General features: G+C 36.6%; 1 protein-coding gene across 1 annotated transcript in view; it reads left to right on the top strand.

The window, feature by feature from the left end:
• The window catches only part of GBE1 (1,4-alpha-glucan branching enzyme 1), a 284,975-nt gene that overhangs the window by 235,096 nt on the left and 37,529 nt on the right, over nucleotides 1-12,350 (top strand). The window contains exon 13 of the mRNA XM_084875638.1: nucleotides 11,697-11,881. Coding sequence (XP_084731764.1) covers nucleotides 11,697-11,881 — 185 coding nt within the window. The remainder of the gene's footprint in view (nucleotides 1-11,696; nucleotides 11,882-12,350) is intronic.

The raw sequence follows: 12,350 nt of genomic DNA on the forward strand, positions 1-12,350 counted from the left end.
TTATTGAAAAATATTTTTTATTGAGTTGAGCTGAGAGACAGATACACAGACATTGATTTGTTGTTCCACTTGTTTATGAATTCATTGGTTGATTCCTTTATGTGCCCTGACCAGAGATCAAACCCCCCAACCTTGGCATGTGGGAACAACATGCTCTAACCAACTGAGCTGCCCAGCCAGGATCCTAATTCTTTAGTTTTTAAAATAAGAGCGGTTTATAAGTGTGTCAACATTTATGCTACCAGATCTACATACTAGTATAATATAAAGTTAATTTGATTTTGTATTTATGGGCATTGCTAGTTAAAAGTTTGTTTGTTTGTTCATTTGTGTGTTTGTTTTTGACCACCTTGACATAAGCATTTCCTTCATCCATGATCCTGTGCCTGCCCAATGGAAACTTACTACCCGAAGCAATTATTGTCATGTAGATAAGGGATTGAGGCATTTTACCAAGGTATAAGTATAGTTCAAGTGTAAAATTGTTTTCCAAAGTGCCAGAGTTCATGTGGCTATTGCCTTAAGGCCTTTTGTGCATAATTTATCAAGGGGAAGGTTGAGGGGAACAGGGCAGAATGAAGGTGACAACCAGCCTTGCTATGACAGCTCTAACCTTCAGCACCATTTCTGGTGCCTTTCAGCTATCAAGAGCCATGGGAGTTAGTCATTTAGGCATTTATCACACTACTGTTGTCAGTTCTTTGTCTTTACCTTGAGACATCACTGCTGTTGCTCTCTTTCTATTCATCAATGTCCTCTCTGGTGACTGAATCTCTCATGCTCATGGTACCTCAGGTTTTAATTCAATGTGCCACACTGCTGCCATTGGCACTGTGTCCTCCAGGAAGCACTCCTCCCCTGGATCAGTCTCCCATCCCCACCTACCACCATGTCCTCCACTCGCTCTGGCCCTTCCTCCTCAGGCTTCCTCTACCTCATCTGGACCTGCCAGTGTTCCTCAGGCTTTGTTCTGTTACAGTCTTATTTTTGCTGCTCTCTTTTCCCTGGGGGCTGCCCACAGACTGCAGCAGTGATGCAGCACTGAGGGAAGGAGGAGCAAGGAGGTGGGGAACCACACGGTGGGGTGCCAATGGTGGCATCAGTGTCCGGTGTCCGTTCCTTCTGTGCCCACCCAGTGACTGTCAATTCCTCTCCTGACCCCCCCCGGGCCCTCGGGCCTGAGCTGGGATGGGGAACCAGGAGTGGGTGGTGGCAGACTCGGTTTCTTCCCCATGAGGGCTGAGGGCCAGCGGCCAACCTCCTGCGGCCCCTCCCCCTAACTCCTCCCATGCATGAATTTGTGCACTGGGTCTCTAGTTGTAAAGAACACTGCAGTGAACTGAGGGGTGTGTATATTTTTCTAATTAGTATTTAGATAGAAGTCTTTAAATATATACCCAGAGGTGGCATTGCAGGGTCTTAAACTAGTTTGAGTTTTAATGTTTTGAGAAACTTCTATACTGTTTGCATAGTTGCTTCACCAATTTACAGTATCACCAAAAGTGCAAGATGGTTCACTTTTTCCCACATCTTTGCCAACGGTTGTTTGTTGATTTATTGATGATAGTCATTCTGGAAGGTGTAAGGTGATATCTCCTTGTAGTTTTAATGTTAATTTCTCTGATTAGTGATGTTGAGCATTTTTTCATGTCCTCTTTGTAGAAGGGTCTAATCATATCCTCTGTCCAGTTTTTAATTGGATTTTGGTGTTTTGTTTTGTGTTTTTTGTTTTTTTGGTGTTGAGTTGTATAGTTCTTTATAAATGTTGAATATTAACCCCTTATCATTGGCAAATATGTTCTCCCACTTAGTGGATTGTTGTCTCATTTTGTTAATTGTTTCTTTACTATGCAAAAAGTTTTCAGTTTGATGTAGTCCAACTTGTATGTGTTTTTCTTGGGTTTCTTTTTTCTGAGGAGAATATATAAGAAAAAAAATAGTACTAAGAGCAGTGTCCAAGAGTTTACTGCCTATGTTTTCTTCTAGGAGTTTTAGACTTTAACGATAAATCCCAGGTGGCACTGCTGAGCTTTGTTCTGCCTGCCTCAGCGAGTGTATCACCCTTCCTCTCATCTCATGGACCTGATCAATCTCTTTTACTTGTGCCTCAAAAGAAATGACATTAGACCTTTAACAATTGTACAGGGAAATATCCAACCGTAACAAATACTTAAGGACTCCCTGTCTTGGCATAGTACACTGGAGTGTGCTGTGGAGAATAAAAAAGAAACATTAGGTGTGGCCCCTGCCAAGAGCCATATTGATCAGCATCAAAAGTAGGGTAGGGGAGTAAGTTGCAAGTTTATTTTCTAAATATGGAAATTGTGAGCCCTGAGTTAAAAATATTGTATGGTATGTTGCCACCCTTTGATGACTGAATTCTCACTGATAGACCTGAGGAAGACTGAAGCATTTAATTTTGAAATATAAACTTTTTAAAAGTTAGTCTTCAGTATACTAAAGAAGAGCAGGAGCTAATTTTTTTTTTTTTAATATCCTCATCAGGATTGTACCTTATTCTCAGATATACATAAATTTGGTGTTAACCAAGAGTTATGTAACATCCATAGCATGGGAGCTGTGATAGACTTTAATTAATTCCTAGGTAAAATTAGTATGCATTACAGTTTAGAGGAACAAAACACCCAAACCCACTAATCAAAATGTTCAGCTTAACAGAGCTTGGGCTTTTTTCATTAGTTGTATTGTCTCAAATTTCATCACTGTACCAGCTGGCTTCTTGTCAATTTATAGTTTGGACCTTAACATCAAATAGGAAAAAATTAATTACAGGAAAAGAAATCCCAATAGGAATTTTGTGCTCAGAGGTGTTTCACAATTAATCAGACATGAATGGTTGCTATTTACAGAGGAAATGAAAAGGGAGAGAAGAACTTAGTCGAATTTCCTAGAATCATTAATTAGCTATAGCAATGTTCGTAACTTTTCGTCCCTGTTTCAAAGTTGTTAAGCCGAGTTTTTGAGCCTTCATATTTCTGGAAGCACCTATTTCTGTTACTGTATTGAATGCAGTGAATCATGGCATGAACTTTGAATTTTTGCACAAAATGTTCCAAGTGACAGCTCTAAAGATTAATCTCCTCCCTTTATTTGGAAATGGGTAGCATTCTATGCATCACATTAGTGATCATAGTCATGATTTAATTATCAGAAAGACCTTGCTTGCTGGTCAGTGCCAGGGTACATGTAATGCATAGTTTGTACTTGAAAGTGTTGTCAAATGACATAGTCTTTGCCTCTATGTACTTGAGTCAGTTTAAACCGGACTTTTCTAAGCCTTTTATCTGTTGAATAGACCAGCCAAAGGTCTTAAAAATGCTTTCCTCAATTTAGGTTTGTACCTTTTTTTTCTTTTTCTTTTTTAACCTATAGCTTAGAAATTCTTATTTGTGATCCATTTTTAACTTCCTAACACTCTAATACAGTGAGTGGTTCTTACTCTTTTTAAGACTTAAGATGCTTGAAAACTCTGAAGAAAACCTTTCTCCTCAGAATACATAGATTAACATACAACATTTTGCATAAAATGTCAGGGAATCACAAGGAATTAATGAACTGCAGGTTCTATTCATTCAGGGATATATACACACTAGTATATTATGTATGTGTGTATACATGATATACATTTATATACTAGAGGCTCAGTGCATGGATTTCATACACAGATAGGGCCCCTGGTCTTGGTCAGAGATCAGAGACAATTGGGGTTTTCCAGCTGCAGTTGGGGTCTTCCTGCACTCTGCACCACCCCCTGGGTGCTCAGTGCACGTCATAGTGAGTGATCGAACTCCTGGTCTCTTAGTCAAACTCTCCAGGGGACACTTTGCATATTAGCATTTTATATATGTAGATAATTTATAAATATGTACATGTATATGTATAGTTTTATATGGTTACATTAAATACTGATTCAGATCATGTGTCTACTATTCCACTAAGTTGTCTGTACTAAACATATCAATTACTTTCATTGTCATCACTTGAATACGTTTACATCTTATTCATCTTTATTAGAGCAGCCCTTAGTTACTAGCTTATTTGGGTGGCCATATTTCACTGCACTGTCTCACGTGTGGCCATATTCCCTAAGTAATTTGTAGACCATAAATGAGAAAACCATTCTTAACTTGTTTTAATGATATTATTTTTCTTTGTTAGGTTTGTGAGCTGGAAGCTAAATGTAAGATAACTCACAGGCATTTTCCACTTTTCACTGTTCAGTCTAAGAATGGTTCACCATTATTCCAAGGTCACTTTGAAAGTCTCTCTGTGATTTGCTTCCATTTATTTTATGCTTGTGTTTACAGTTTTGAACCACATATGAAATTTAATGTAGCGTTTGTCTACATTAAAGTTAATTTGCCTCTTGTCAGCTCATTTACAACAGAGATAACATTCGAAAGCCACTCTGTAGAATGTTTTGTCACTAATGTATTTTTCCTATCTATGTCTTTGTTGTATGCAACTTTGTGTATCTTTCAGTTTAAAAAGAAGCCTCCAGGAGAAGGTTTTCAGAAAATCTAAACTAGCCTTTAATGAGATTAATAAGTTATTCTCCAATAGAATAAGGTCCTTATTATATTTTGAAAAAAAATTAATAGCTCTTTATTCTAACTTAGAAATTCAATTTTATATTCCATAATATATATGTATGTTTATTGAAATATTCTTTAAAGTAGTGTTTTTATAGTTGCAAAGGATAAATGAAGTAAAACTTAAAATACATGCAAAATCCTAAATTGGATAATGATACCAAACATTTTCCCTGCTTTCTTCTTTTTCTTGTATTTTCCAAGTACTTAATTTGACCTCATACAATACAATTTTTTCATAATGGTTAATAATTTCTAGATATGTTATTAAAAAATGTATGATTAAAATTGGCTTGCCTTAGATGGCACTAAAATGAAATTTTTAATATAAATGATGAAAAATGCTTTTATAGTATCTTAAACATATATGTTAAGAAATATAATTTGTGTTTTTAAATTGTATTTTCAGTAACAATTTGCTAACATGCCTCTCTCTTCAAATAATTGGGAATGTTCAATTCTTGGGTAAATTTTTCTCATAGAATCATATCTCTTATTTACCTTTCTTTAAGATTTGTTCAATTAGTTTCCATTCAACATTATTTTGTATTAGTTTCAGTAGAGTGGTTAGATAATCTTGTACTTCATAAAGTGCTGCCCCTGATATTTCTGGTACCCAACTTGCACCATGCACAGTTATACAGTATTATTGACTATATTTCCTATGCTGTACTTTACATCCCCATGACTATTTTGTAACTTCCACTCTGTACTTCTTAATCCCCTCATCTTTTCAATCCAGTCCAGAGCCCTCTTCTCCTCTATCAATCATCAGTCTGTTCTCTGTATCTTTGAGTTTGTTTCAATTTTATTTTATTTTATTTAGATTCCATATATAAGTGAAATCATATGGCAGTTGTCTTTCTCTAACTCACTATTTCACTTATTGTAACACCCTCTAGGTCCATTCATGTTATCACAAATGGTAAAATTGCATTCTTTTTTTGTGGCTGAGTGATATTCCATTATATATGTATCATGTGGTTTACCTTTTGATCAGCTCTTTTAGTTATTCAGTTTATCTTAAGGAAATATCAGACAAATGTACATAGATACATTTATAAGACTGGTCATTTTTATAATAGTAAAATATTAGAAAAAGCCAAAATGACTATCATGACAAGAATGGTTAAATAAAATTGCATTATATGCACATAATGAAATACCACCATGGTGATGTATACTTAATGACATGGGGAATACATAAAAATTCAATATAATATAAGTCTATTTTTGTTCAAAATATGTTGTAGGTAGATAGGTAGACTAGATAAGTAGTTAGATAGATGATAGATAGATCGATAGATATAGATATAGAGATAGATAGATAGATAGATGGATATAGAGATAGATAGATAGATAGATAGATAGATAGATAGATAGATAGATAGATAGATATAGATAGATAGCTATTAGTATAGGTATAAATGATATAAATATACTTATCAAAAAAGACCCAGTAGTGTCTTAGTCTACTGGACATCTATAATGAAATTACCATAGATCAGATAACTTTTAAACAACACAAATTTATTTCTCTCAGTTTGGAGGCTGCAGTCTGAGTTCAGAGTGCCAGAGTAGCTGAGTGAGGGCCCTCTTCTGCGTCACAGACTTCTAGATTGCATCCTCATGTTGTGGAAGAGGCCAAGGCGCTCTGTTGGAGCCTCTTATGCAAAAGAACACCAATCCCATTCCCAAAGGCTCCATCCTCATGACCCGAGCACCACCTCAAAGGTTCCCCCGCTCAACACCATCACAATGAAGATTAGGGCTTCAACATAGGTATCTTGGGGGAGACATTCGCATTCAGACTATATAGCAACTGGTCATTTGGTAATATTTCAGATACTTTATGGGTATATTTTATTGTGATTTCTAAAATAATATACCAGTATATTGTGTGTATAATAAAAAAGAAAAGAAAATGTAATATTATAATAGTTAATATTAGCATAGATGTTGAGCAGCATATTGTGTCATAAACTGTTATAAATTATTTTTAAATAATGTATCTATCAATATTGTACAATGAAAATAATGAATAAAAGAAAATATGACACTATAATATTAGCCATTATTTTAGTCACATATTGTGTCTTGTGCTCTTCTACTGATTTGCATGCCTTATCTCATGTAATTGTAATTTGCTACTTGTCAATCTTTATTTATGCTATAGATTATATGGACATGAATTTTCATGCCAGAATGAAAATGTAATTTCACATTGGATCGGTTTTTAGATGGAGTCCATGAATAGTTGAGACTGTATCCAGTGTGTGTGTGTGTGTGTGTGTGTGTGTGTGTGTGTGTGTGTGTGTTTTCTGGATAACAGGTACTTACCTTTTAATCAGTTTATGAGATCGGTTATTATTGCCCACAATAATTTTGCTGAAACTCGCCATTCAATTCTGTACTGATGAAAAAACAAATAAGCAAACAAATAAAAAACCCTGTGCTTCCAAAGAGGGATACTGAGGTAGAAGAATTTATATTTCCACCTCATTCGTCTGAGCAGTTGGAAAAGATGACAGGTATCAAGAGTTGTGACCTGTGTCACATTTTTAAGAAAACTGGGAAGAACGAAGAGCTAAGGAATCTATAGTACCAGCAGTGTGTTCTACCCAGCACAGAGCTCTGTTTTTATTTATTTATGCTTTAAATATATTTTTATTGATTTCAGAGAGGAGGAGAGTGGGAGAGAGAGAGATAGAAACAACAAAGATGAGAGAGGATCATTGATCAGCTGCCTCCTACAATTCCCACACTGGGGATGAACCTGAAACCTGGGCATGTGCTCTGACCTTCTAGTTAATAGGTTGATGCTCAACCACTGAGCCACGCTCACTAGGCAGAGCTCTGCTTTTAGGTGTTTATACTGTTTAAGTGGGATGTAATCAAATGTATACTGTACAATATATACCATATGTAGTCATATATATATATATATATTCATATACACACACATTACTTGTAGCATATATAATATTATCCTATATAATAAAGAGCTAATATGATAATTAGACCAGATGGGGGACCGACCTTCCAGAATGACCAGGGGGCAGGGGGCAGAGTCACGAGGCAGCCGAGGCTGTGAGGGCCAAGGCACCCTTACATGAATTTCAGGCATCTGGTCTCTAGTGTGACTGTAATGGTATATATAACCACTGAGGGCTTGTTCAGAGGTTTTGCAGGATGAACAAATAGGAATAATGAGGGAAGAAAGTGAAGAAGGGATGCTAATGTAGCAACCTGATTAATCCTATCAATCTGGGTATCATCTAGCAAAATTATTTTCACTTTGAATTCTGCCTTTTAAGATCTGAAATAGCATACAATTCAAAGGGCATTAATACCTGGCTTAGGAAATTTTGTTTGTATTATTAAATACATTAATAAGTGCATCAGTGTAGAATTTTTGCACTTTAAAGAATGGCATCATGTTTCTTGACACCTCAGTGAAGAGGAGCCGAATTGCTGCCTTTTGAATTTATCCTGGTTACTTGTATATCTGCTGGTCAGTTTCCTCCTCAGAATGATGGGCGCCAGGAATGTTAGCTTTAGTATAACTCTTCCTATTGCCCCTTATGTCCTTTGTTCCGGAACCACATCAGTAATGAGTGGAAGTGTATAGCATCAAAGTTGCCATACCTTGAAAGCCTATAGCTGCCAGACCTGGTTCCAAGTGCTTCACTTACTGCACTTGGAACTTAAAAGAGCTTTTATGAAACTTATTATATGATTTTACATAGGAGGAAACTGAGTACTGGGGAGGTTACATTGCCTAAAATCATTAAAATCACTCAAGTGCCCTTGCTGGGACTAAAGCCCCAGTCTCTCTGACGTGGAAGCCCGTGCTCCCAGGCATCACGCTGTCTGTCCTCACTGAGATACACACGTCTATGCTGTTGTTCTTCAGGGTGTGGCCTCAGCCCTTCTGCTTTCAGAATATTACAGGGCGGCTGATGAAAGTACAAATTTCTGCCAAGGACTCAGAGTCAGAAATCTGGGTCCCTCCTGTGTCACATAGTGGGAATATCATAAGAAATATTTAGACTGAAATATTAAAATGTAGCCAAATGTTGTAGACACTTTAATTTGTATGAAACTACCACAGGCATATTTGTTTGGATGTTGTTTTTAGTTTGAAGACTATGGTCCTGAAAAAGTATTTGCAGCTTGCTTCAAAGGTAGTGGATCAGGTTCAGTGAGCATGGATATTTTTAATAAGCTCTCTAGGAATCTGTATGTTTTCTCTGGAGCATACTAATTGATTGGAAAGCATAGTTCTATACCATCTTATTACTACTCCCAAGGGTGATGATATCACAAGTTCTTCTTTTTTTGGTTTTTGTTTTGGTAGCATTTGACTCTGACCACCCTCCTTGACTCTCTTCTTAGCCTTCTCTATTTCTTATATCCTACTTCCTCTGCTAACCATTGTTCCTCTGTCTTCTTTGTCTCCTTTCTGCTTGCAGTTCCTTGAGCTGCTGCCCTTGGCCCTTTTCCTCCTGTGGCTGTAATTTCTGTCATTTATTGAGGCTTTATAACATACTCTTGCTACCCATCCCCAGATCTTATCTGAATTTCAGTACCTTATTTTTAGCAATGTTACCGTATTTTCCGGCGTATAAAACGACCCCCTAATTTTACAGTTAAAACATTGGCTTAGGCCTATATTCGCTGTATAAGACTACCCTCCACTCCGAGGCAACACCAGTTCTTTTTTTAATAGACCGCCTCTCTGACTCTGGCCAATCTGAGCAGGCTTTTTTTTCTTTTCAAAAGCCGTCTTATATGCCGGAAAATACGTGGATGCCTTAGGTCTTAGATTCATTATGCCCAAAATGACAACATTACCTTCTCTCCACACACTCCCGCTATCATCATCTTTCCCTAGAACAGCCAATGCTGTCACAGCTCAGTCTTCTGAGCCAGAAACTTCAAGTTGTATTCATACCCCCCTTTTCCTCAACCTCCATTCATTAGCCAGTCATCCAATCCTGTTGTTTCCACCTCAGAAATGTCACCTGAATCAGTCATTCTATTCTTTATTCTCATTGCAAGCTGTCATCTCTTACCTAATACTTTTGTGTTTGTTTTTTTTAATCTTTATTGTTGAAAGTATTACATATGTACCCTCCCCCACCCATGATCCCTTTTGGCCCACACTCACCCCCCTCCCCAGGCCTTCACCACCCTATTGTGTGTGTCCATGGATTATGCATATATGCATGCAAGTTCTTTGGTTGATCTCATCCCACCCCTGCCTTCCCTCTGAGAGTCACTACAGTCTGTTCCATGCTTCTCTGTCTCTGGATCTCTTGTCCATCTGTTTATTTTGTTCATTAGATTCCACATGTGAGTGAGATCATGCGATACTTGTCTTTTTCTGGCTTATTTTGCTTAGTGTAATACTCTCTTACCATATACTTAGGATTCCATATTAGACTTCTTACCATTCAACTATCCCCTACACCCAGTGTCTTCCATATTGCACCAGAGGTATTTTAGTGCGAAACACAGTTGAACTTCTCATTCCCCACTTAATAGGGCTTTTGGTTCCCTATTGCCTACCACATAATCTCCAAATTTCATGAGGCTTATCTTAATCTGACCTCATCCTTTCTGTACCACCTCTTCTCACCACAAACATTGTTTTAGGGTAAACCAAACTCCTTCACCAAGTCGCGGTGTAAAACCAGACTGTCTGGGTTCATAGTCCTACTGCTTCACAGCCTTGGTTTTCTTGTAGGGCATCCTAAAATAAATAGGGGCCCATAGAGTTAGAAATCTGTGTCCTTCCTGTGTCACATAGTGGAAATATCAAGAGAAATATTTAGACTGAAATATTAAAATTTAGCCAAGTGTTTGTAGACACTTTAACTTTTATGAAACTACCACAGGCATATTTGTTTGGATGTGTTTGTAGCTTGATGACTATGGTCCTGAAAAGTGAAATGTCAATTACAGTGTTTCCTAGCAGAGGTTGCCATAAAGCAATTCTGCAATAAATCATTTCAGATTACATCCTACCTTATTAGTTTTTATGTATTAGAATATTAATATACTAGTTGCTTTAAAGGAAAACACACTTGTATTGGCTATATTACTTCCTAAGTCAAATGAGAAATTTGTCTTAGAAAATTGTAGTGTTAATGGGGTAAATGAAAATAAATTTTAGAAAATAGTGTTTAATCTTTAAGTGGGGGGAGAAGGGGAAGAAGCCATAAAGTAGAAATCCAACTTAAGGAAAACAGTATGAGCAATCTATCAGAAGACTAACATCTAAATTTGATAATTATAATGATAATTATATATATCATTTTATATCATTTTTCTAGTGTGTTGGATTTCTGGTTTTCATCATTATAGTAAGAGATAATATAGAATTGGATTTCTAAACAAGGGTTTTAGTTACATATATGTACTCACACACACAATTGAAATTAAAGGTACATGTCTAATGGTAACACATACTTCTGAGCAAGGAAATGAGTGATGACATGTGTTTCTGTAGCACCTGACGTTTATGGCATTCTTGCCTATTGGGATGGGGTAGAAAGAACTTTGGATTTTAATCAGAAGAACTAAACTTCAGTGGTTGCTTTTCTGCTTATTATCTGTGTGAGGATGAACAAATCCCTTAACTGCCCAGAGCTGTGGATTCCTCCTCTGTGAATTGGATATAATAGAGTGTCTTTGAATAAAAAAATAATGTACATACAAAGCAATCTGAAATTATAAAGCATTCTGCAGATTTCAGAGACTACAGAAATAGAGATTTTAGAAATTACTCGGAGATGATTTCTAAGGTGAAATGAGTATGGCAGAGATACCTGTTTTCAGAAGTGGGAATTTGTGCCTGGCTGAGACCACACCCTGGGCTTCTGATTCCAGCAGCAGCCAGTCTTCTTGGTGCAGACTCTGCCTTTTCAGAGCCAGAGTCTGAGTCATTCCCAGGACAGCGCTACTCAATCACACCCCAAACTTCTTGTAAGGACTTTACAACCATTTAGTTATTGAGTTATCTTAGTAAGAAATGCTAACATTGCTAAGCAAAGTCTAAATTTGTTTTTAATGCAGGTAACGAATTTGGACATCCTGAATGGTTAGACTTCCCAAGAAAAGGAAATAATGAGAGTTACCATTATGCCAGAAGGCAGTTTCATTTGACTGATGATGAACTTCTTCGCTATAAGTTTTTAAATAACTTTGACAGGGATATGAATAAATTGGAAGAAAGATTTGGTTGGCTCTCAGCGCCACAGGTAAGCTCTTTACTCTAAATGTTATGTTTTAGTCACTGATGTTGTACATGCTCAGAAAGGCAATTGATTTAAATCTATATGCAGGTCTTTAAAACAGCACTTTATTATTCAGTGTGTAGTGCCCTGTAACATACTTCAAGTTGTCAAAACATGTTATTGAGGTCTCTGCAATAGATAATGAAAATCTTAAACGTGATACCCTGCTTACTTTATTGTTTAGTTTGTTGTTGTTATTTAATTTTAGTTATTTTTATTTCAACTGGTTAAAATAAATGACAAAAGCTCTACATGAAATTTATTTTGGAAATTGCTGGGAAAACATCTTAATTGTTTTAACTTTTTCTTTATATAAATAATGATGCTGTCATAAAAAATTACTTTGACAACATGTAGATTTCTTTCTTTTTTCCTCCTTCTATTACTGGTTTCTAAGCTGTCATTTCAATAGATGCTGTTATACCTGCACACT

This window comes from Pipistrellus hanaki (assembly GCF_964339955.1).
Source record: "Pipistrellus hanaki genome assembly, chromosome: 2".
NCBI classification, from domain to species: domain Eukaryota; kingdom Metazoa; phylum Chordata; class Mammalia; order Chiroptera; family Vespertilionidae; genus Pipistrellus; species Pipistrellus hanaki.